The sequence below is a fragment of the Prunus persica genome, chromosome G8, assembly GCF_000346465.2.
Source record: "Prunus persica cultivar Lovell chromosome G8, Prunus_persica_NCBIv2, whole genome shotgun sequence".
Classification (NCBI taxonomy): domain Eukaryota; kingdom Viridiplantae; phylum Streptophyta; class Magnoliopsida; order Rosales; family Rosaceae; genus Prunus; species Prunus persica.
In genome coordinates this window covers 1,685,574-1,712,096 of record NC_034016.1, presented here as the reverse complement: position 1 = coordinate 1,712,096, position 26,523 = coordinate 1,685,574, and the positions used below count along the sequence as shown (strand labels likewise).

Here is a 26,523-nt window from a genome sequence, read left to right as displayed (position 1 = left end):
TGCAAGGAGGCCAAATCTCTACCTTCACTTTAATCCTTCAAAAGATGCACAACCAGGATTCTTCCAAAACAGAGACAGAATTTGCACATCGGCATGCTTCTAGATACCTAATGCTAATGTATAACCAGAGCACAAATCTCCAAATTCAGATTCCTCCATAGATTGGTGAGAGAGAAAAAACATGTTGAAATTCAACCACTAATGCAAATTTTTGAAGAACCCTAAACCCAAATGACCAATTTCAAGCCCTAATATGAAATTAGGGGAGTTTCAGACGAGCTTTTATGCTCAAGGATTTTGGGTTCAAGAAATTGCCCCTTGCACCGTCAAAGAAATTGGCATGAATATTAAGTTGTCCTTGAATTGCTACAAATACAAAACTATAGGGTCAAAAATTGACGGAATTGAAACTATAGGGTCAAAAGTGGTTGAAATGCCAAACTACAAGGACCAAAAATGACTTTTAGCCTTTCATTTAAGTACCAGTTTGTCCCAAAAAATAAATAAATAAATATTGTGACCACAGCTGGTATAGTCGCTTCGGTGCTCAAGATGATTGGAAAGCAGCAAACCATGGTTCTCTAATCATTTAGTTGCAGGGTCAACAACATTTAATCTACGAAAGGGGGATTCGAACTTGCATCCAACTTATTCTAAATTACTCAAAAATGAATCTAATCCACAAAAGGAGGATTCGAACTTAAATACATCCATCGAAACTTGGAACTTGGATGCAAGGAGGCCGGATCTCTGCCTTCACTTTAATACTTCAAAACATGCACAACCAGGATTCTTCCAAAACAGATATAGAATTTGCACTTCGGCATGCTTTCAGATACCTAATGCTAATGTATAACGAGAGCACAAATCTCCAAATTCGGATTCCTCCATAGATTTGTAGAGAGAGGAAAAACATGTCAACATATATATTTATAAAAGAGAATCTAAAGAAAATATGCAGAAAATTTTATTTATCATAAAAATCATTATATCAAAATTTGTAAAATCTTAAAAGTCGCTCCTCTCAAAATTTGTAAAATCCACACCAACACAATTATTCTTAAAGACATCAGACAGATATATAAATTCTCTCCATTAACACGTAACAAGTCCCTCCTAGTTGCTCTAATCCTCCATGCGAATGATGCACCTGATGGACTGTCCTGAAAGCATCAAGTCAAATGCTTTGTTGATCTCAGCGAAAGGGACCGAGTGAGTGATAAATTTATCCACTTCCAGCTCCTGCAAGATCAGTACACAAGGTGAGTTTTACAACATCATATTGGAAATTTAAACTGTCCACAATCAACTAGAATAGTCAAAGAACACAACCTTCAATATTGTCCATCTAAGAACACATTAGATATATAAACAAAGTTCTTGGTAGGTTTGAGAATTATTCACAAACACGCTTGAAAGGAAATACAAACTTACCTTATTCATGTACATCTCCACAACACCGGGCAGATCGGATCGGGGTTTGTAGTTACCATAGAAGGTGCCCTTAAGAGTCCTCTCATTCAAGAAATTCACTGGATGGGTTTTGAATGCATCATCTTTATTAGGCACACCAACAAGTACAGCAACGCCCCAACCCTAAATTTAGAGAGGAAGGAGAGTTCAATTTTAAACCTCAAAAGCAATGTGGTTGCGTATTCTAATATCTTATCAAATTAAACAACCTACAACTTTTATAATTGCTTACATCATGAACACATTCAAATGCAGAAATCATTGCCTGGACGCTTCCAGTGCATTCAACACTCCTATCCACTCCACCATCGGTCATTTCAGCAATCACCTTTTTGTCAAAATTCAAATGTTAAGTCTCTGTTAGCCAATAATCACAAGCTTATCAAGCACACAAGGGAGAAGTCGTGAGGCATTATTTGGCTTCAATAAGATCAGTATTGTAAATATATTACGAAGGCAAGGGGCAATCTTTAGGTCAATTCCTCAACAGGTGAAGGGATAAAAAAGTCTGTAACTAACCTCTTGCACAGGTTTATTATGATCTTTTGGATTCACGAATTCATTCACGCCAAACTTTTTGGCTGCCAGTGAGTACAAAAAAGCATGATAAATCAGTCGATGACAACTTAATCTGAACCGGACACGAAGCACAGTAAGTCCTTGGATGGATATTTATAAAAGACTGACCTTCCTCAAATCGGTTGGAATTCAAATCAACTCCAATGATTCTTGCAGCCCCAGAAACCCTTGCACCTTCAGCAGCCTAAAAAATAACAAGGAAATGAACAAGAAAAATCATCATGATAATCCAAACTAGCAGGAAGCACCATAAAAGAGTATCAAAACATAAGAATGACTTACAGCAAGACCAACAGCACCAAGTCCAAAAATGGCAACAGATGAGCCCTTTTTGGGTTTTGCAACATTCACAGTGGCACCAAAACCTTTAAATGCACAAAACAGAAATTGATTAGGGAAAACAAAAACAAAGAAACCACTCATCTTTTTTAAGAATGTAACCATTAAAATGTGATAAGTCTTTCAAACCTGTGCATATTCCACAACTAAGAACACAAACTTTTTCAAGAGGGGCTGCAGGGTTGATCTTGGCGACGGAACCAACATGACATACAGTGTATTCACTGAAGGTAGAGGTACCAAGAAAGTGATATATTGGCTTTCCATCCTTGGAGAACCTGGACTTGCCATCACTGAGCATAGTACCCCTGTCAGTATTGATCCTCAGGAGATCACACATGTTGCTTTCCTCTGACTTACAGTGCCTGCACTCCTTGCACTCCCCCGTGAACACCGGAAGGACATGGTCTCCTGGTTGGAGATCAGTCACACCCTCACCTACGCTTTCCACAATTCTAAACAAAAAATTTGCCAAGCAAGCAAAATTTAGGAAACTAAAAATACTCTGTCTACAAGGGAAACTCAAAATTTAGCAACATACCCTCCAGCTTCATGACCGTAAATGCGAGGGAACAGTGGGTGTTGTCCCTGTGACATAAAAGAGATGATTCAGTTCCAAAAGAAAATGCCACGTACAGGAGAGGCCCCTTGTTGTTTCATTTGGGGGGAAACATGTGTGACCAAAATAATAAACAGATGCTCTATCATGCTTAATAATGTAGTGAGCAATTAGGCATATTATAACCAAATCGTTCTCTTTTTCCATCATGATATGGATATAGTTCAACACAATGCCAGTAAAAGTATAATAAAAATTTACTTTGGCTTCCCAGAAGTAGACATCAGTGTGGCAAAGAGAGGTGAAGAGGATCTTCAAGCGGACTTCTTCTTTCTGTGGTGGTGCCACCTCCACTTCCTCAATTGATAGTGGCTTCCCCGCTTCCCATGCCACCGCGGCTACAATCCACAAATGCCAATGCAATTAGTAAACAATACATCCATTTAATCAATATTATTAACACAAATGCCAATGCAAAGATAATTGACAAAAAAAAAAAAATTATGGTTTCTTTCTTCTTTTCAGTAAAGTTGCACATCATCGTTAATTGATTTATAAAACACTTTAACAAAAAGAGAAAAGAAAAAAGGAAAAGATCAAGCATCTGCATGTTAAAAAAAAAAACCACCAGGATCACCAGGATCATGTAAAAGCACAAAAGAAAACAAGATATGTAACCAGAAACAAAGGTATAAATCAGCTGAGACTCATCACCAACACTATTAAACAACAGAATGAAGGGAACTGATTGTTTGAACAAACCAGACCCAAATATTGGAATCACTAAAACAATTATCAGAAACAGAGAATCCAACATTGGTATAACGAAAAAATAAAACTTCATCAGAAAAATGAAATGAATAGAACTATATAACAAAGGAGAGCAAGAGGTCTGGGTTTACCTCTGCACTTGATAACCTGACCAGCTGTAGACATTGTATCAGAACTTTGTGATGTTTATCTTACGATCAAAAGTGTTGTGTTTTTGGATGTGGGAAAGTGAGAATGTGAAGGCACTATTTATAGTGTGATTGTACCGCTCAAGAAAGTCGAAATTCAGTGTACGAAAAAACCATTTTCCATCTAAGGTTTTTCTGGCCAAAAATAAAAATCTATATTACTTGGATTGGAGCCCAAACATTCCGTCATTAATTCTGTGTGTCCGTGGGTGCCTGGAGAGAAAACCACTTTTGGATTGGAAAAATGGAAAAATACTTGCACTTGCGCAACTGTAGTTTTATAAAATACTTGAATACCATAAAACTTTTTGTTACTTATTTAAAGTCTTGATTGAATACCACTAAATTTTACCTCTCTTTTAAAAATTATAACAGTCTTAACGGAATACCACAAGATTTGTTTAGATTATTTAAAAGTCTTAATTGAATACCATATGGTATTCAAAAACTTGCTAATTTGATAATATATATATTGCTATTAACCCAACAACTGGCAGGGTGCCAATGACCTTGCTGGCAAAGCTGGAGATGGAGTTTGGATTATCCATGTAAGTTTTAACAGAGAAGAACCCATTTGAGTTTGGCGCTTTGGACCTGTTAGGTCTTGTGGTGTCGCCATAATTTGGCCGAGGTAAAGCATGGCCTGTGTTCCATATGATATATTGCGTTTGAATTAATATAGTCTATGGCATGTGTACATCATTTGAACAAGGCATGTGTATTAATTTGAATAAGGCATGTGTTTAAATTTGAGGGGTTCATCAAATAGAAGGAGAAAAGATATAGAGGACAAAGCAGGGGGACGTAGAAGGCATATACAAAAAGATTAATGTGAATGACTAATTTATTACACTATGCAAATTAGGGAAGATGATGAAAAGTTAAATCTATATGATCCTTTCCAATCTAATAAATCTTATTATATAAATCTTTAAATAAATTCCTATAAATCATTACATTCTGCTTAAATCTATTGAACTTTTTTTTTAAATCCCTAAACAGTCTTTTAAAATCCCAATTGAATAATGTTATTACTTGGATTTGAGCCCAAACATTCTGTCATTAATTCTGTGTATCCGTGGGTGCGTGGAGAGAAAACTACTTTTGGATTGGAAAAATACTTGTACTTGTGCAACTGTAGTTCTATAAAATAAAAAATAAAATAAAAAACACTTCTCTCTAGTGGTATATGATCGAAATAGTTTAGTCCAGTCTTACCCACCAAATATGACCATATATTGCCTTAATTTTGGACAAATTCCATATTGCCAGTTTGCTGCTCATCCTTGTTGAAGAGAACTAATTCCTAATTATTATTTTTTAATTTATTCACCGATTTTGATTAATTACAGTAAGATCTCTCTCTCCATTAATAATGAACTTTTTGTCTGAGGATTATCATATTTTTTGAAATGTTGAATCATACAATTTTCACAAATTGCTTATACAATAAGTTATGGGTGGTCTTAGAAACGAGGTGTTGTCGTCCCGCTCAATAATTTTCGTTATTGAAGTGCCTTTTAAGATGCAAACATATTTTCACAAAGAAATAGTAGATTTATGCTATGTTGCACGAACATGGACATAGGAACACGGAAAATCAATACGGCAACACGAAAAATTTCAAAAAACTAGGACACGAACACGGCTAAGACACGACAATTAAAATAAAAATAAATTCTAATAAAATTATAATAGATATACTTATATATATATATATATTAAAAAAATTCACACTCAATACTTCAATGTCATAATACTATAAAACAAATTCATACTCATTTGAGCTAACTTAGCATTACTCATCTTTCCCTAAATAAAATAAAGAATGATATACATATTCATGATTCATCATGTAGGTATAGGTATTGATGGGTGTTTTGAGAATTTTCCAATCACTGAAATTTTCTCAAGACACCCATGTGCTGCCGGCGCATGTGGCGGCACATGGGCCATGTTTGGGTGGCCTATTTGGTCCTAAAATGATCCACATGTCGTCTCGAGCATGACGGAATGCTTGGATTTAAATTTGATTATCGTTTGGATGTCGATCAGATTTACGTATATTAGGCGTTATCTAGGTTCAATATGTTCTGACCACTGGATCTACTCCATTTCCATATATGTTGATCTAGGTATCTCTAGGATTGTGTAGGAATTTGTGGATCAGGAATTGGAGTTCCGGATGCTCCGATTCAATGATTCAAAGACTAGGTAAAATGGTAACCTCCGATCGTGTGATCGCCAGTGATCCGACCGCTCGATCTGGACCAAACTTGCAGGACATGTTTAGTAAACTTGGTTGAACCTGTAGGAGCTTTTGGATCGGAAATTGGAGGCCCTGCGGGCCTGGTTGACCTAATTTGGGAAGTTTGACCACTGGGTTGACCGAGCTTCTTCCGAAGTTATTCCACTCTTCAAAACACGTAGTTGGACCTTAGGAACTTCTCGTTCATTGTTCACACACTTGGAATCCCGGGAAAAACTAGGAAATTATTTGATAGTCTCGTTTGAAGTATTTTATTTTAATCTAGCCTCATATTCTTAAATAAGTACTCCGACCCTGCGTACCCAGCAGGCGGGACCCTCTGAGGGTCAAACAGTGTTTGATTATCTGTGAGTAGACTTTGTTTTTAAATAATAAACATTATTTTTATGATGAAAAATAATGATTTATTTGATTATTAAGTTTATTATATAATTAATTGTTGAAATATTATATTTTTATTAAAGTATTTGAAATATATTTGGATATTGGTAATTATCTTGAGTTGATAAATGCTATTTTCAAGAATTTCTATTTATTCTTGGATATGCGTGGCGTACATAGGTTTTTGAGAAATGGATTATGAAATGCAAGTTAGGTTGTGATTTATGTTAGTTTTGAGTGCTATTATTACTACCCTATGTACCTCTCCGAATTCAGAATACTGGAATTGGATATTTGGAATCTTGAGATACTTGGATATAAATGTCAGAACCCGAGCACCCTTGATGGGGTGTTTCATAAACACTTAGAGGGGTTAGTCTGCGCGCGTAGGACTTGTCATAGGCGTACGAGTATTGAGGATTCTATTGTACGTGCTGGTGAGCTTAATCCCCTGGTTGGACGGCTCGTTCCCTAGCTACATGGTTGATTGAGGATTATTCCATGTGGTCTAGTCAAACAATCCTCCGGTTGGATTGTTTTCCTGGTACAAGATTGGTAATATATATATATATATATACCTATACATTCATTCTTATTTGTGAGTGAGGATCCTTCCTCGCTCGCCGTGCCGATGAACACGCGTTTTGAAAGAGTGATTTGGGGAAAATAGGAAAGGTTTTTGAATGGGATAGGTATTATCGTTTTTCAAACGGTGGGATTATTATATGTTGTTTTCAAATATAAAGAAACTTTATTTTTTATCCACTCACACTTTTATATTTTGCGCCCCCCAGACAGAAGATAGACTTGAATCGAACAGCCGAGCCGAGATCGAAACATCCGAACCCGGATCTCTTGTAGGATAACTTTTCATTGTTTTATTTCCATTGAACTTTATATTTCACTTGTATTCGAAATTCCTTTAGATATGCTCTGTTATAGCCCATATTAGGATTGAATGTAAAGCCAGAGGCCTATTATGTAAACTACATGAATTTACATTGTGTATGTTACTGTTAGGATTGTATAATTATTTTTTATAACATGTTGAAAATTTTGAAAAATGTCTATTTTTCAAGGAAGACCCTATCAAAATTTAGGCAAAAAATTTCATCTATCTAAGTAAGTGGCCTCAACATCAGAGTGATGTCGAAAAGACAACATAATTCATCTCGAACTCCGAGATATTCTTCGAGATATTCGGTACAGATCCTGTCAACCTTCATGTAATGCAAGATTCACAATATTCACAATACCACCGAAAAAGAATGTTATGTATCGATTTTGTGACCACAGCTGGTACAGTCGCTTCGTGCACAGGATGATTGGAAAGCAGCACTTGCATCCAACTTATCTACGAAAGGAAGATTCGAACTTAAAATACTATACATCCATCGAACTTGGAAGTTGGATGCAAGGAGGCCGGATCTCTGCCTTCACTTTAGTACTTCAAAACATGCACAACCAGGATTCTTCCAAAACAGAGATAGAATTTGCATATCGGCATGCTTCCAGACACCTAATGCTGATATAACCAGAGCACAAAGCTCCAAATTCGGATTCCTCCATAGATTGGTAGAGAGAGAAAAAACATGTCGACCTATATACTTATAAAAGAGAAAATCTAAAGAAAATATGCAGAAAATTTTATTATCATAAAAACCATAATATCAAAGACAAAAGTCAAAACCTCCTACTATCTTAAGTTTATCATCTCAAAATTTGTAAAATCCAGACCAACACAATTATTCTTAAAGACATCAGATAGATATATAAATTCTATCCATTATCACATAAAAAGTCCTTAGTTGCTCTAATCCTCCATGCGAATGATGCACCGGATGGACTGTCCTGAAAGCATCAAATCAAATGCTTTGTTGATCTCAGCGAAAGGGACCGAGTGAGTGATAAATTTATCCACTTCCAGCTCCTGCAAGATCAGTACACAAGGTAGAGTTTTACAACATCATATTGAAAATTAAAACTGCCCTCAAAAACTAGAAAAATCAAAGAACACAACCTTAAATATTGTCCATCTAAGAACACATTACTTAAATAAGCAAAGTTTTTGCTTGGTTTGAAAATTATTCACAAACATGCTTGAAAGGAAATACGAACTTACCTTATTCATGTACATCTCCACAACCCCGGGCAGATCGGATCGTGGCTTGTAGTTACCATAGAAGGTGCCCTTAAGAGTCCTCTCATTCAAGAAATTCACTGGATGGGTTTTGAATGCATCATCTTTACTAGGCACACCAACGAGTACAGCAACGCCCCAACCCTAAATTCAGAGAGGAAAGAGAGTTCAATTTTAAACCTCAAAAGCAATGTGGTTGCATATTCTAATATCTCATCAAATTAAACAACCTACAACTTTTACAACTGCTTACATCATGAACACATTCAAATGCAGAAATCATCGCCTGGACGCTTCCAGTGCATTCAACACTCCTATCCACTCCCCCATCGGTCATTTCAGCAATCACCTTTTTGTCAAAATTCAAATGTCAAGTCTTTGCTAACCAATAATCACCAACATAAAAGTCCAATAGTCACTGTTAACCAATAATCAAAAGCTTATCAAGTACACAAGGGAGAAGTCGTGATGCATTATTTGGCTTCAATAAGATCAGTATTGTAAACATATTACGAAGGCAAGGGGCAATCTTTAGGTCAATTCCTCAACAGGTGAAGGGATAAAAAAGTCTGTAACTAACCTCTTGCACAGGTTTGTTATGATCTTTTGGATTCACGAATTCATTCACGCCAAACTTCTTGGCTGCCAGTGAGTACAAAAAAGCATGATAAATCAGTCGATGACAACTTAATCTGAACCGGACAGGAAGCACAGTAAGTCCTTGGATGGATATTTTAAAAAGACTGACCTTCCTCAAATCGGTTGGAATTCAAATCAACTCCAATGATTCTTGCAGCCCCAGAAACCCTTGCACCTTCAGCAGCCTAAAAATTAACAAGGATATGAACAAGAAAAATCATCATGATAATCCAAACTAGCAGGAAACACCATAAAAGAGTGTCAAAACATAAGAATGACTTACAGCAAGACCAACAGCACCCAGTCCAAAAATGGCAACAGACGAGCCCTTTTTGGGTTTTGCAACATTCACGGTGGCACCAAAACCTTTAAATGCACAAAACAGAAATTGATTAGGGAAAACAAAAACAAAGAAACCACTCATCTTTTTTAAGAATGTAACCATTAAAATGTGATAAGTCTTTCAAACCTGTGCATATTCCACAGCTAAGAACACAAACTTTTTCAAGAGGGGCTGCAGGGTTGATCTTGGCGACGGAACCAACATGACATACAGTGTATTCACTGAAGGTAGAGGTACCAAGAAAGTGATATATTGGCTTTCCATCCTTGGAGAACCTGGACTTGCCATCACTGAGCATAGTACCCCTGTCAGTATTGATCCTCAGGAGATCACACATGTTGCTTTCCTCTGACTTACAGTGCCTGCACTCCTTGCACTCCCCCGTGAACACCGGAAGGACATGGTCTCCTGGTTGGAGATCAGTCACACCCTCACCTACGCTTTCCACAATTCTAAACAAAAAATTGCCAACCAAACAAAATTTAGGAAACTAAAAATACTGTGTCTACAAGGGAAACTCAAAATTTAGCAAACATACCCTCCAGCTTCATGACCGTAAATGCGAGGGAACAATGGGTGTTGTCCCTGTGACATAAAAGAGATGATTCAGTTCCAAACGAAAATGCCATGTACAGGAGAGGCCCCTTGTTGTTTCATTTGAGGGGAAACATGTGTTACCAAAATAATAAACAGATGCTCAATCATGCTTAATAATGTAGTGAGCAATTAGGCATATTATAACCAAATCGTTCTCTTTTGCCATCATGATATGGATATAGTTCAACACAATGCCAGTAAAAGTATAATAAAAACTTACTTTGGCTTCCCAGAAGTAGACATCAGTGTGGCAAAGAGAGGTGAAGAGGATCTTCAAGCGGACTTCTTCTTTCTGTGGTGGTGCCACCTCCACTTCCTCAATTGATAGTGGCTTCCCCGCTTCCCATGCCACCGCGGCTACAATCCACAAATGCCAATGCAATTAGTAAACAATACATCCATTTAATCAATATTATTAAACAACTAGAAGATCAGTCCCCTGCCAAGACAATTGACCCAAAAAATTATGGTCTCTTTCTTCTGTTCAGTCAAGTTTAGAAATTTTCCAAACTGAAATTGGCATCCCCATCAAATCCAATCCAAGAAAACCCAGATCAAAAGTCAATCATCATCATTAATTGATTTATAAAACACTTTAACTAAAAGAGAGAAGAAAAAAGGAAAAGATCAAGCATCTGTATGTTTAAAATATAAAATATAATAAATAAATAAATAAAACCACCAGGATCATGTAAAAACACAAAAGAAAACAAGATATGTAACCAGAAACAAATATATAAATCAGCTAGGACTCAACAAACCAGACCCAATTATTGGAATCACTAAAAAAATTATCAGAAACAGAGACCCCAACAAAGGGTATAACCAAAAAAAAAAAAAAAAAAAAAACTTGATCAGAAAAATGAAAAAAAAAAAAAAAACTAAAAACATAAATGGGATTCTGTAAAAATGAATGAAATGAGCAGAACTATCTAACAAAGGAGAGCAAGAGGTCTGGGTTTACCTCTGCACTTGATAACCTGACCAGCTGTAGACATTGTATCAGAACTTTGTGATGTTTATCTGTTAATTTACTATCAAAAGTCTTGTGTTTTTGGATGTGGGAAAGTGAGAATGTGAAGGCACTATTTATATTGTGATTTTGACAACCGCTAAAGAAAGTGGAGAATAATAATTATTTTTTTGTGATGAACAAGAAAGTCGAAATTCAAAGTTCGATAAAACCATTTTCCATCCAAGGGTTATTTCTCGGATAGGAGCCCAAACGTTAATTCTGTGTGTCCGTGGGTGCGGAGAGAAAACCACTTCTGGATTGGACAAAATGGAAAAATAATTCAACTTGCGCAACTGTAGTTCTATAGAAAAAATAAAAAACCACTGCTCTCTAGTGGTATATGACCGCTTCTGTTTTGGCTTATTTCCAGCGGCGCCTTCGTTTCTGTAGGAAGTGCAACGTGGCCTTGGTTCTTCTGGTTTATTCTTCTTTTGGAAAGTACGTGGCATACTGATCTCCATTTTAGGAGGGCCCTACGTGTCGTCAAAGTCTTTATCTTATCATATTCTCGAACGATAATTATAGTGTGGTGTTTGAATAATATTCTTGGATACAGCAGGGACATAATTAGTGTGTTTTAACACATAGATATTTATTAATATTATATTTTAAAAATGGGAAATATCATCTATGTCGCGCATATATATATTATGATATGTAAATGAATTATACAACATAGTCATACTCCGGTAGCAAGCAATTTGCAAAGAACACTACTTGACTTTTTACTTGTAATTTGTTTGTTACAAACAAATGACAGTCATATGTTGTTGAGTAAAATGCCTCCAGGCTGAGCTTGTCTAAAACCCAAATGATCGAGCTCAACTCGAGCCCAGGTCGTCGAGCTTAGCTCGAGGTTGAGTGGCTAGGCTAAGTTAAGCTCAAGATCAGGTGGTCGAGCTGAGCTCAAACCTAATTACCACATATGTTTCCACCTAATCTCATGTGGGCTTCTAAATCAATTAGTCCATGAATTTAGGACCGGTGTGGATGAGGCTTACCTATCTCGATTTACATTTGATTAGAATTCCTACCTAAATAGATAGGAGCTGAAGCGTATGTGGAGTAAGCTCCGAGGTACACGGTGTTAACCTAAAGGACTTCTAATCCTAAAGGAACTAGGATGTTTCAGGTTTGCCAAGACACGTCCACCTATAGGGAGTCATAATCCAAGGAGGAATAGATCGTCCTAGAGTATGACTATGGTCAGAAAGGTTTTACGACCTTTTCTCAAAGTTAGGCAATTCTAAACACCAAAACTATCGTATACTTTACTCTCAAATACTCGACTGACTTAAGCATCGGAGGGTCTTTGGCCAACACCACACCGATGTCACCCTCCTAACCTGGTCCGAAAGAATTACGTGGCCTAGATGTCGAAAAAGTCATCCCACTGTTGAATCAAATTTAGGCATCAACATAACACATATGCAAAAATAACATATTAAAATTTCATAAAAGAAAATTTTCTACACATATGTGTAACTGTGATTTGTAGAAATTGCTTCTTATTTATTTGCAAATACGATTCATTTCGGAATGTTTGGCTTAATGATAATTGTAAACAAAAGAACTTTCACATTAACGAAACAATTCTTTTATCATTTTTGTTCAAACAAAATTTTTATAGCATTTTTTTTTCCAAGCTATCTTTTTTGTACATTAACAAACCAATAATAGGAATTATTCTTCCTATATGAAAACTAAGAGAATGCAGTGGCTTGTAGCTTGGGCTTAAAAATATAAAATACATATTCTCTAAAATATATACATACACATAAAAGGCCTAATAGATTGCATACCGAAAAATTGAAGATACAAACAAACGATAATTTGTTAGAACTAATTTCTATTTTTATTCTTTTTCAATTTCAATTCAAATTCAGCCATTTGGTACATCATGTAAATAAAATTAATCTATAATTGAAAAGGCTAATCCAAATTAAATTAACCTTAAGAATGTGAAATATAGAGAGGTAGCTCTAAACTTATAGCTTAATTACATAATTCAACAACAAAATTGGATATATTTTTGTGAAATTTAACTTAAATAATTATTTAATTAAATAAAAATAAAGATTCAATTGAAGATACTAATCCACCCCCAAAACCATGGTGGAAACCTAAGTTTTCTTCTAAAATTGAAGGTAGCAAGAAAGATGAAAATTAATCACTTGATTTCTACCATGATAACTACTCAAGTTTTGACATACCACCACCATCTTAGTTTTAGCCAAGGGAGCTCATAAAATTCATAAGAAAAACAATTTAACCAGAGAATTAATAGCAAAGAAGATAAAAGAAATCAAACTCCTGACTATGCAGATGCAGCAGTTTTGTTCTCCTTGGTTTAACTATGATCTTCTTCAAGCTCCCACATAAATCATCTTCTCTTCAAAGAAAATCTCCATCTTCTGAGCTTTGTTTCTCTTCCTCCTTGTAATTTTCTGCTCCTTCCCCTTGTCTTTTTAACGGATGCAATTTCCCTTCTCTTGCAAATTGGCCAGTTTCCTTTATCACTTTATTTATCGGTTTCTTCAAAGCGTGGCCTTGCATTTTATTTGTACAACATTACTCATTATGACGACATACTTACACACCCTTCTTTTTTTAGTAAATAAAACAAATCTTTTTTACTTGGTTAAGAAAAAAATATCTAATGAAAGAGGGAATCGAATTTAGGATCTCCCTCCACGTAGTTAAGAGAAATATCATTAGACTAATAGAAAGTAAAATATCATTACACCACAAATAACTGGTAGTGCATATAGTCTGAGTGGGTCAGTGGTCATGTAGTCTGGAGTGGTAAACGTGATCCATTGCCTGAAAATTACCTCAAACATTCTTCCACATCCAGCTTTCAGCAAAAGAGCTTTTCTGTGCATATAAAAGCCCATCCAAGCCTGGTCTATCTCCATTGAAAGTGTAAAGAAAAATTGGACCTTAGGGATTTAGGCCCAATTGAGAATATGGAACCCTAGCCTGTAATTTTATGCAAAGGGGTCCATTGCTCCTCACTGGACTAGGCTATAGGAAGGTACACAAAGATACATAGGGATAACAACGGGATGAGAAACACTTACGTGCAATGGGGATAACACTGGTTTGCTATTCTTAATTAATCGTGTTATACCATGTGTGATAACTTTTCTACTTAGCATAGCATGATTGATTGAGGATAGCAAAACAGTATTATTCCCGTTTCATACAAATTTTTCTACAATAAAACAACTTGGGATCAGATTTTCCCTCACCTTCCCCACCCCCATCCCCTAAAACTTACCAATTTCAATCGAGTGCGAATTCCCCATTGAAGATTGGGTTCTCATTCCATTAATCAAAGTAAAATTTTCAAATTAAGAAAATATCTATTAAATAAAGATATTAAATAATATAATAATTAAAAGTGTAGACAGTTTATTTGAAAATTCATAAAATACTATTTCAAAGCAAAATTACGACGTCATTCTCACTATCATGTTTATTTATTAGCAATGGGTATCAAAATCATTTCAATTCCTTATTCCCTTGTGTTTACTAACACAGGTATTGGAATGATTCCAATTCCTTACTTCTCCTTCGTTTACATACACACACAAAATAAAAAAATTATGGGAGTTCTATGGTAAAATCTCTAATCAAATATCATCAAAACTAGGAATCAGATCAACTAGAATGGGTAGTTGATCCGATTCCAATTCCTTATTCCCAAATTCTTAAGTTCTTCGATTGATAACAATTCTCATTCCCTTACCCATACCGGATTTTACCCCATGACCAAATAAATATCTAATTGATTATTGACGGCCATTTGACATTTTTTTGCCAATGTGGGATCTTATCAAAATTCAAGTCAAACATGAAGGCGTGAGAGATGAGTAGAACATATTTTTCAGGTGCAGTATATATGACTACCAAGTAGATTAAAAACCGACCAATAATTATGTTTCAAGACTTCTGTCTCAAGAATGCAACGAGGCAAGCTTTAACACTACCACATATACATATGATATAGATTTGGGTCATAACTCATAGAGTCATAGGCTTTTGCCAAGTAATCTTCTTGGCACTTGCATTTTGCCCAACAAAAGATATAATCATGCTATATATATATATCTATAAGACAAGCTTCAATTGTAAGCCAAATCTGTCTAATTGACTTCACATATAAATTTGTTACCAAAAAGCAAGAACTATTGTATGATAATTGCTTTAAATATTAAAGGGGAAGAAAAAAAAAAAGAACAAATAGTAGGAACAACATGATTTAGCCTTTTTCTTCTCCTTTTCTTTTTTCTTGAGTCAAAATACATGGTTTGGTCGGGGAAACTTTACCCAACCCCAAGAAGAAAAATAAGTCTCCTACCTTAATCATAAGCCATGATTTCCATCTTCCTTTCGGCCACCACTAGTCTATGTACTACTATGACACCAAACCTCAGAGAGCATTCTTTTCTGTCCATAACACTTTGGCACTTAGACGATTCAGTTCATATGCTTTAGCTGAAAATGCAGACTTTTTCTTTTTTATTATCATCTTCTTGTGTTTTTCCATTAATACAACCCTAGAAGTATGTAGTAGAGGAGCGTTACTGGTAAGGACACTAGCATCCCAAAAATAACCCTGCACAACAAGGGCAGAGCTTATAAGTATTTCTTGCAATTAGCATTTTGAATGAATAATTATGTATTTTCATAAACTAAGTGTGTGTCTAATTTTATCAAAGATAGTTTTTCAGAAGTTGGAGGCAAATAAGTTTTTGTTTTATTTAGTATTCGATTATGTTTGTAAGTACTTTTTGGATTAAGTCTTGCCTTATTAGTATCTCCTAATTTTTTATTCCCATTAAAGTTGAGTGGTTGAGTGTGTGAGAGAAATACAATGCCACTAACACATTAATTTCCGGTAGACTTCTTATAATTGGTATCCATGCACGCGTGAGAGACATTCTTAGTCAATGATTGATGTGAAGTCCATTATAGAATTGGTCATATCCAACAATTTTTAAAGTTAATCATGATGGGTTCACATCAATTAACGGCTAACAACTACTCATTATGACAGTGTTCAGGACACTGACCACATAGGTGGACCACTCTCCTTAGACACGACTGTCCATAACATTGCTCCTACTCACAGACGATGCATCGAACCAACATTAACATTTGACTAGGTGAAACAACAATCAATTAGCTACTTTTGGTATATAGTACCATTGCCCCCACATGACCCGTTGAAGAATAAAATTGGGAGGGGGGAAAGTGATGAAAACTAGAAGATTGTTGATTTTTCACTTAATAAACTAGTTTATAGTTCTTGTCCTTTAAATCTTTTCAACTTCCTTTTTCTTTAATGTCTGGTTTGAAGGTTGGGCTACACAATGAAAGCTAGCAAAAGCCTACTCACATTTCACCACCTTAATAAAGGGAAAACCATAATAATTGGTTCAAGATTTTTCATAGCACCCAAAGATTTTTTTCCCCCCTTTCTCTCTTTTTGGCTAAGCAGAATCCTATAAGACTTTTTCACAAAATATTTTATACTGCTAATAATTTTACAATTTTATACAATAAAATTATGAATCAATGTATGAAGATGAAGTAGAAATGAGAACAAAATGAACTTACCCTGTACTCAAAATGTCAGGATGCAGCCCGTATTCCCTAGCAAAGACAAATGGTACTATTCCTTGTGGAAGCGCTGCCTGATCAAATCATCAGTTATTCAACATTTCATACCATCATCAAAGACTAAGGTAACATTAATGTCACTTGGACAATAGACTCGACTTAAAAGGTGAACGGAATTAGCCGTAAGTAGTAACAAAACTTTAATTCAGGCGACAACAAATGTGGTTCGATTGTTTTTATTTTTCATTTTCTGATTTTATATTATGGTGGGAAATTGTTATAAAACCTAGCGACCTATATAGCTCAATGGTTTTCATGTAATTTTCTCCAATTATTCATCCGTATATAACGACAGTACCTGAACTATGGCAGCATGAAGTTTTACTCCTCTTAGACCAGTGGTGACAGAGGCAGCAGACATTAGAAGAGGCCCACAAATAAAACGGATCCCCATCCCCATTGTTGCCCTTTTTGTGCCACACGCAATAATCCGAGGCTGAAGGGCCATGAACAACCCTACAACATTCATTCATAACGATTTATTGCCATTTTCAAAAGTCAAACCCTAAACATCAATGTTTTATCATATGAAAGTGCAATGGAATCCAATCCTGTGATAGAATTTCAAAATAAAAAATTAAAAATTTGTTTTATGCTCTATAATTAAACGATGATGTGACAATTGATGTGTTAACAGTCAATTGTAATAATTCATATATATAATAAGTATACTTCAACTGTCACATTAAATGATGAGTTAATTAATTTGCGTAATACACGTATGTTTTGAGCAATGCAGAGATGAAATACCTAAACTGAACATCGCCATCCCTAGACCTGCATCGGATATTATTTTTATGGAATATTTCACCAAATTCGGCATCCCCACATCCCACCTGAAAAATAAAAGAGAATAAAACTATCATGAATGGCATAGCTTAGCTCAGGATGAAAGTTAACGAGAATGATTAAGACTTTATGGTATATATTTATATAGCTCACTTGAATGAGATGAGAGACCAGACAAGGCCTAAGACACTTGAGTATGTGTTTGGGTTGCGGGAAAGCTTTCTTCCAACCATGATTAGTATAAGCCTTAGCATGACTAGGGCACTTGGCATTTCTTGATTAGTTGCTGCGGCCTTCGTATCTGCCTCCTCTGGCATTGGGATTTTGGTGCAGTCTCTGAAGCTGATTTCTTTCTCTGAAACAAAGAGAGTGAAAAACAATCAATGATGATTCACAAATATTTTTATTTATTTGATTAAATTGTTAGGTTGACAAACTTCATTTAGAATTAGAATTATAAAATCATATATGAACATGTGGGAAACAGAATTCGAACTTGGGTGCAAAGTAGAGAGCATATCTACTTTAGTTAACTTGACTAAACTCATATTTACTTAAAAAATTAAACTATTTAGATTAATAGTATCACGACATAAGATTATACTATTTAGTGATACATATTTCTCTATTACTATATTAGAAAGTAATGCTCCTCCTTTTACGAAGCACAATAAGACAACATAATTAGAAACTGAAAATTTTGGTTGAGCATGATTTGGGCGTTATGATTTATAGGATTCTTTACCATGACTACCAAGATTAAGTAATCAAATAGCTCCCCTTTATCATTACACACGTGCTCTCAAGCAAATGATGGCACCTATCAATGAAAGTTCTGATGACTAAGCAAAATATAAGTAGAAATTCGAGATGACTTTATGTCAATTGGTTTAGGGAAATTTTGAATACTTTCCTCTTGAATTAGGCTTTGAGTGGAGACACCACATGTCTCCTTTGAGGTTGAAGACTTTTTTCACAGGGAAATATCATCATACATAATCAAATAATTGAGGTCGACATGTAATTTATATAAGCTATATTAGAGAGGGAGATTCGAACACATTGGAACTCTGCAAAATCAAACCATTAATCTTGCTTGATTCTAACTTATTTCTCTACCCTCTAGATGCAATTATATTTTGGATTTGTGATATTATAACTATCCATAGAAAAAATGGTATTTTAGTTTCTAGTTTGTTTTTTTTAGTATAAGCGACAATCTAAATTACAGGAGAGGGGAATTTCTCACAGACATAACTATGAAGCCAACCTGAAACCTCTGGTATACAAATCAATGTCTTTTTTACAGGACTAGACCCCTTGGCTAGTTTCTATAGTCTTTTTATTAACAATATATACCCAAATATTTGTAAAATTTGTGTAATTATTTATCTTTTCACGCAGGGATTAATTGATTATATTTGTACACTCTGCATTAGTTGGTTTTGTTTACTCTACTAGAGGACAAAGCGTACATATCCTCCCTGAAAAAGCTGCATGTCTCGTTGGTGTTCTTCTTCATCACACAAAACGACACCGTTTGTCCCCTTCACAACATAAAGCGTAAAAAGACATACCATACCACACGACAAGTCTACATCTACACATGCACATGCGTACCTCCAACCTCTTTGCGACCTTGTTGTATCTGATCCCCACTTTCACATTTCACCGGCGACTCCCACACCATCCTCACGCCGCTAAACGCCGGCGAAGGCTGCTGGGAAAACTTTCCGGCCACAGGAGACCTCCCCCAAACCGGAGTGTTGGCCGTGGTGGCGACAGTCGTCGTGTCCATTTCATTAAAAGTCGACGCACGCGGCGTCGGCTGTAGCGAGTACGCATCAGAAGACGCGTAGCCGGTGGAAAATTGAGGGCTTGCGGATCGATACCCAAACGCCACGTCACCATGCCCCAACGTGAAGTCATGGTTTGCATGGTGAGGTGTGTTGATTGAGAAAATTTCGGCGTTGGAAAGGTTTGATGGTCTGGGAGTGAGACCCATGGAGGATGATAGAGCTGAGGAGCCAGGGAGTGATGACGTGGAGCGTCGGATGCGGACCCGGATACGGCCGTTATCGTCGGTTTCCGACTCCGTACAAAGCGGGTTTCGGCCGTCTAAGGAGATAACGTCGTCATCGATTTCGAACTTCGTTATGGCTGCGGCGGTGGGTCCTGGGAACTGCGTTTGGATGAGTAGTGTGGCTGCTCTGTATTCAAAGAGGAAGAGCAAAAGTGTGTACCTGCCAGAGATCGAGTGAGACTGGTTAAATATTTATTTATGTATTCACAAATTAAGCAAGAAATAAATTTGCCATAAAAAAAAATATGAAAAAAAGAATAGAAGAAAAGTACCATATTATGCATTGAAGCACAACCACTTGAACCATGAGGGATTGAGTGAAATCACCATACATGGCCTTGAGCAAAGGGATGCCCATGACCAGTGTATTGGGCAGAGTGGCCAATGAGAAGAGAGTGATAAGCCAGTCAAGACCTCCTGCCTTGAAGAAAATTGCCCAAAGTGAGAGCAAAGCAAGGACCAAGAGCTTAGAGAAAGTGTCAGCCAATATGAACTTGGTGTCCATCTGATAAGGGTTGTTTTGGGATATGAAGTGGAAAGACAGCACCGGAACGGCGAAAACCGCGACGAAGCGGTTGATGCCGGAGCACTGCTCCGGTGTGAATATTTTGCACCATTTGACAGAGGCATAGGCCACCAGCATTGCAAAGTATAGCGGGACAATTGCACAGGTGACTTTGTAGAAATCTTCTGCTGTTATCATCTTCTTATTAATTGCTTTTCTCTACCTTTTTTCTTTGTTTAGCTCTCAGTTCAAGGTAGAGTTGCACTTACATGAGAGATGAGAGTGAACACTTGAGAGTTTATATAGGAGATTATGGACGAGAATGTCCCTCAAAGAGTTACTAATTTACTTGTGGTGGTATAGAGTATTGTACTGTGGTTTTATATATTTACTTGTGGTGGTGTATTGTACTTGTGGTTTTATTTTTATTTTTATTTTTGTGTCAGTAGTACTGAGGTTTTTAGCGGGAGGCACGGTTGTGCAGTATATGTTGACGAAGATTGATGTTTTTTTTTTTTTTTTGGGATATTTAGTCATATATTCATTCTTAGCATTAAAATTATAAATAAACTCTACATTATTTAATTTTTATAAACATACCCAAAAAGAGATAGCTGGCCCTATTAAATTTAATTTTGATTATTAAATTACTTTAATGTCCTATTGAGTGTTTTGGACTTTTTTATGAGTTTTGAGTTGGGTTTGTTTTAAGAAATTAATGGCAGTTTTGTAATTTAAAATAAGTTAAGAGCTTTTTTGTTATGTTGTAAATGAGTTTTGGGTGTGTTTCTAAAGTCCATTTCATATAGGGTTTTTTTTATTTATAATTTGGACTCCTATATTGAGTATAATAGTGAATCTCCCTTTTTTTTAAAAACTACAAGTAATAATTTAAATTACATGGAGAATATGGTTTCTCACATATATACTATCAATATGTTATGGGAGTTCGAACATAAGACCATTTGTAAGTAACGGATTTTTTCAACTGAGTTAGACTCAAGGACGATGCTATGAACAGGGCCTACCCAACCCAAAATTTTTCAACCAAAAAAAAAAAACCTACATCTGCTGTAAGCCCAATTCAAAATTTAAAAAAATTAAAAGCAAACCTTACACATGTTGCCCATCCATATGGTCTCATATCTTCTCTCTCTCTCTCTCTCTCTCTCTCTCTCTCTCTCTCTCTCTCTCTCTCTCTCTCTCTCTCTCTCTCTCTCTCTTGGCTATTAGGCTTCTTGTTTCTCTCTATCTCTCTTTGCTACCTAACAGCAGCAAGTTTCTCCCTCTTCTTTTTTTTGGGTCAAATTCTCCCTCTATTGACTACATATTCTATTATCTTAGGTAGGCAACTTGGCAACAACATCTTCTCCTCTCCGTTTGTCAACAAGAAGTATTATTCTCATTCTCTCCTTTGCTATATATCTTTAATTATAGTTTTAATTTAAAATTTAGTATTCTAGGGTTTAATTAGGGACGAATTATAATTTTTGGAATTTTGTTGAAATTAATTAGGGTTTTGATTGGGGATGAATTATCCTAGGGCTTTGATTGGGATTTTATTAAAATTGAGTATTGTAGAGTTTAATTATGGATGAATTATAATTTTTAGTTTGGTATTTTTGAGATGCTATTATGAGAAATTTGTTTTATTTTTTGTTGGTATGTTTGATTAAAATTCTTTCTACATATTATTCATATGCTATCTTTTATTATGTCGGATCACAATCTAAATCCCAAGAGAACAAAGAATTTGTTGTCTTTTTTTAAGAAAAAGAATGATGGGTCATCATCTAGTACATTTCCTTCTAGCACTTCTTTATCTACTCCAATATGTGATGAGCAAAATCTTCCCGAGTATCCCATTGTCGAGACTCCAGTTGAAAGAGTTGAATCTCAAAGAGTCAATGATGATCATGATTTTAATGTCAATTATCTTGAGTGTGATCCAGTATTATGTCGTTTAATATACAAATATTTGGTGAATAAACAAGATAATGTGCGAAGAGCATATATTCTTTTATGATCATATCAACCCGAGTGAGAAGACTATCTAAGCCACTCAGAAGGGCGGGACTTTTGTTGATTTAATAAAAAATGGTTTGGCCAATTCACTTGGTTTGAGTATTCAGTTATTAAGAATAAAGTATTTTGTTTTTCTTGCTTTCTTTTTGACATAAATCAGTCACCCAACCTTTATTATTGATGGGTATAAGAAATGGAAGAGAATTGGTGAGAATCAATGTGCATTTCAACATCATGTAGGCAAGCTAAATTCACGACATCATCTTGCTATTCAAAAGTGGATTAGCTTAAAAAACCCATCTCTTCATATTGAAAAACTAGTAGATAAGCAATCAAAGCAACAAGTGATAGACAATCAGTTGTGACTTACGACCACAATAGAGAGCATTAGGTATCTAACAAATCAAGCATGACTTTTCGAGGCCATGATGAATCCGTTGACTTATCTAATCAAGGCAATTTCATTGAAATAGTAAAGTCTTTTGCAAGAATGAATATAGAAGTTGAGAAAGTTGTCCTAGATAAGGCTCTTCAAAATGCTCAGTACATTTCCAATGACATACAAAAACAAATCTTACATATTTTTGCTACCAAGGTGAGGAAGACAATTTGTAGAGAACTTGGGAAGCACAAATTTTGTGTTATTATTGATGAATTACTTGATGAATCCAGTAAAAAAAGAGAGGCTATTATTCTAAGATTTGTTGATTGTGATAGATTTATTCTTGAGCGATTTTTCGATATTGTGAGTGTTGCAGACACTAATGCCTTGATTCTTAAAAATGAGATATGCAAAGTGCTTGGTAATAACAATATTCTAGTGGAGAATATGCATAGTCAAGGGTATTACGGTGCTAGTAATATGCGTGGTTCATGGAATAAATTACAAGCATTGTTTCTTCAAAATTGTCCATATGCATATTATGTGCATTGCTTTGCTCGTTGCATGAAATTAGCATTAAATGGCGCAACTAAAGATGTGAAAGTTATATGGAGATTTTTTTTAATGTTGACTAACATTGCGAATTTTGTTAGTGCTTCTGCTAAGCGTCGTAAGGAATTAAAATTAATTTGAAAAGCTGAACTTGAAAAGTTGTTAGATTCTGGGGAACTTGAGACAGGTAGAGGACTTCATCAAACTTGTACTTTGAAACGAGCTGGAGCCACTAATTAGGGCTCTCATTTTGCCTCTATTACAAGTTTGATGGGTTTATTTAAAGAGACTAAATTACTTCTTTTGGAAATCAGTGATCATGGACCTAACCAACAGTTTCGTGGCGATGCAGAAAGTAACTATATTGCTATGATGTCTTTTGAGTTTGTGTTTGCATTGGTTTTGATGGATAAAATTATGAGATTGACCAATTTACATCGTCAAGCATTTCAAAATAAAACTCAAGACATTGTAAGTACTTTAAAATTTTTGTTGAAAACACAAAAATGTAGCTTCAAGATATGAGGGAACATGGTTGGGATGATTTATTCATGAGTGTGGTATCATTTTGTGAACTACATGGTGTTGATGTTCTTGATATGGGTGGTCGTTATATGACGGGTACATGTCATTCTTGTCAACAAAAAAATGTTATTACAATTGAGCATGCCTGTCGTGTTGATGTATTTAATGATGTTATAGATTGCATGTTGAAGGAGTTAAATGATAGATTTTCGAAGCAAACAGTTGAATTTCTTACCCTTAGCTCATTATTGGATCCTCGTAATTCCTTCAAGTCAATTAATATTGAGCACATATGTAAACTTGCTGAGAAATTCTATCCCGTTGATTTCCTTCCACATGAGTTGAAAGCTTTAGAAATAGAGCTCAGATATTTTCAAAATGATATACATCACCTTCCTTGCTTTAAGAAAACCACTACTCTTCCTTAGTTATGTCAACACTTGGTGGAAATAACTTTGGCAGAAAACTACATTTTCCTTGACAGGTTGATTCAGTTGGTGTTGACTCTTCTTGTTTCTACAGCAACAACAGAACGAGTTTTCTCATGTAAAAGAATTATTAAGAATCGACTTTGAAGCACCATAGCTAATGAAATTCTTGTTGACTGAATAATCCTTCACATTGAAAGAGAGTTTGCTAATAATATCGATGATGCATCGATAATTGAGGAATTTAAGAGTTTCAAGCCTCGCAGGGTTAAATTTTAGATTTAAATATTGTTGTTTTATATTGCATTGCATTTACCTTTGGTTTTAGTTTTAGCTTTTGTATTTGTTGAACTTTTATTTATGGATAGAGATGTATTTGAGGGTATAGGCTCATTATGTCCTCTCTGATTAAGTGTATCTTTTTATGTTTATTAATGAAATTCACTCGTACCGTCAAGTTAGTATGTAAGTTTTGCCCAATCAACTTTTGAATTCTAAAACCGTCATTGGTAACGACTCCTTTAGTTACAAAAATTAATGTCACTAAAAATAAAAAGAGATTAGGCAATGGTCACCTTTTCAAAGTGAATTTTCGTGACATTTGATGGATAGTCAATGACTTTCCTATTTTAATTTTAATTTTTGTACTAGTAAGTTGTCCAGTTCTCACACATTAATAAATTAGTGACGTTTGAATTTGAGCACTGCAATTTTCATTCACCTGTCTTATTTCTCCATTTATTTTATCTTCAAAATTTTAAAGACAAATTTTCCCGTTTGTAAAATAACTGATGAGAACATATTTATAACTCTCTCAGTCCCTCTCACACGCACCCACAATTTTTTTATGGAAAACCCACAACTATCTTTATCTCCAACACCCACCAAACACCTAACCGCCATTAGCACAACCCACTATCCCGCCTTTTACACAATATTCAGAACCATTTGGAAGAATCCACCATCCCTTCATCCCTTCTCCATCGTCCCTGCCCTCATACACCGCGGACCCTCCCTGCAATTTCTCAGCACACCGATCATAAAAGGCAACTAGTACTACTCACTGTATGGTCTCCCAATGGGTTGCAATTCTTGCTAGCTATGTTTGGACGTTTGCCCTCCAACACAAGAACAATGGGTCGGTCGACGTGTTACATGCTAAGCCAAGCCAACCCCTCATGACTTTGGCATCCTTGTGGTCGCTGTTGCTGCTGCTACTATAAAAAGTCCAAAGAACAATTTGAAATGGACCCAAATTCTTAAGCAATAATTAGATTTAACCCAACTCTCTTCTTTTTTTTTTTTTCGATTTAAGACCATTGACTTTTTAATTTAGGACCAAATGGTTTATTAATTATTTTCTTATGACCATTTTACCCTTTTAGGACCAAATTAAAAATCCTTAATTTAATTTCAAAATTTAAATATTGCGTTGCCAAAAGGAAAAATCATCTTTAATTTTTATATGGAAAATCAATTTAATATAAAAGATCATCTTTAGATTGGTGGTAAATTAAATTGATTAGGCTATGAACCGGAAGGAAAAATAATCTTTAGAAAATTTAGGTTCGCCGTAAAAATGATTTTGGTTATGTCATGTATTGAATAATACTACTCAATCAAATCAATCCATAATAAGCCAGTTGAGTAGTCGATATATCATCTAGATTACTGATAAAATTGATTCTTACGTGAATGTGTAATTCATATGCAGAGTTTGACTGTATACATATAAACATAAACATAACAAGATAATATTACACCATGTATTTGTATGTGCTAGCTAGCTAGCTAGGGTTTTGATCTGTGCATATATATATATAGGGCTTAAAAGATTTGTACTACGAATGTAGCCAAACCTTTTTAACAATACTCGAACTCTAGCTAAAACTGATGTCCCTTATATGCGTTTCTGCCTTCTTTTTGGTGTTGGATGATGTTAAAATGCATGCTTGATAAAAGCAAAACAGAAAGTTAAAGCATCCAGATATGGAGAAACTCGCCCTTTGTCGTCCTTAAAAATGTGGGGCAAATAAAATGAAAGCTGATGAATCCTGAGCCTTGGTGTGGCCTTATCATTATGAGCACTTCATCTTTATGACAGAGACTCGAACCCCAACCCATTGCAAGATGACTCTTTATCAGGATTCAGGAGGCTCAAGATATCATGGAGAATCTACAAAGCCAATGATATGTTTACTTCTAAACAGTGATGGGCTTTTGTGTGAAATCGACGGATCAAACCATGAA

General features: G+C 35.5%; 3 protein-coding genes across 3 annotated transcripts; all 3 read right to left on the bottom strand.

Moving 5' to 3' along the window:
- On the bottom strand, nt 1,111–13,598 carry LOC18767541 (alcohol dehydrogenase 1). The gene is made up of 11 exons (XM_007199887.2): nt 11,296–13,598; nt 3,853–3,905; nt 3,212–3,348; nt 2,933–2,979; nt 2,521–2,846; nt 2,335–2,417; nt 2,161–2,236; nt 1,993–2,054; nt 1,706–1,801; nt 1,435–1,596; nt 1,111–1,242 (listed from the first exon to the last, which is right to left on the bottom strand). The coding sequence occupies exons 2-11, from the start codon at nt 3,884–3,886 to the stop codon at nt 1,126–1,128; spliced, it is 1,140 nt and encodes a 379-aa protein (XP_007199949.1). The 5' UTR covers nt 3,887–3,905; nt 11,296–13,598; the 3' UTR covers nt 1,111–1,125.
- Nucleotides 8,185–11,606, bottom strand: LOC18767780 (alcohol dehydrogenase 1). Its single transcript, XM_007200991.2, has 10 exons — nt 11,243–11,606; nt 10,499–10,635; nt 10,220–10,266; nt 9,808–10,133; nt 9,622–9,704; nt 9,448–9,523; nt 9,280–9,341; nt 8,953–9,048; nt 8,682–8,843; nt 8,185–8,489 (listed from the first exon to the last, which is right to left on the bottom strand). Exons 1-10 carry the CDS (start codon nt 11,274–11,276, stop codon nt 8,373–8,375), a joined length of 1,140 nt encoding a protein of 379 aa, XP_007201053.1. The 5' UTR covers nt 11,277–11,606; the 3' UTR covers nt 8,185–8,372.
- On the bottom strand, nt 15,490–20,924 carry LOC18766896 (auxin efflux carrier component 6). The gene is made up of 7 exons (XM_020569592.1): nt 20,129–20,924; nt 19,394–20,016; nt 17,927–18,128; nt 17,735–17,820; nt 17,283–17,440; nt 16,922–16,998; nt 15,490–15,917 (listed from the first exon to the last, which is right to left on the bottom strand). The coding sequence occupies exons 1-7, from the start codon at nt 20,557–20,559 to the stop codon at nt 15,848–15,850; spliced, it is 1,647 nt and encodes a 548-aa protein (XP_020425181.1). The 5' UTR covers nt 20,560–20,924; the 3' UTR covers nt 15,490–15,847.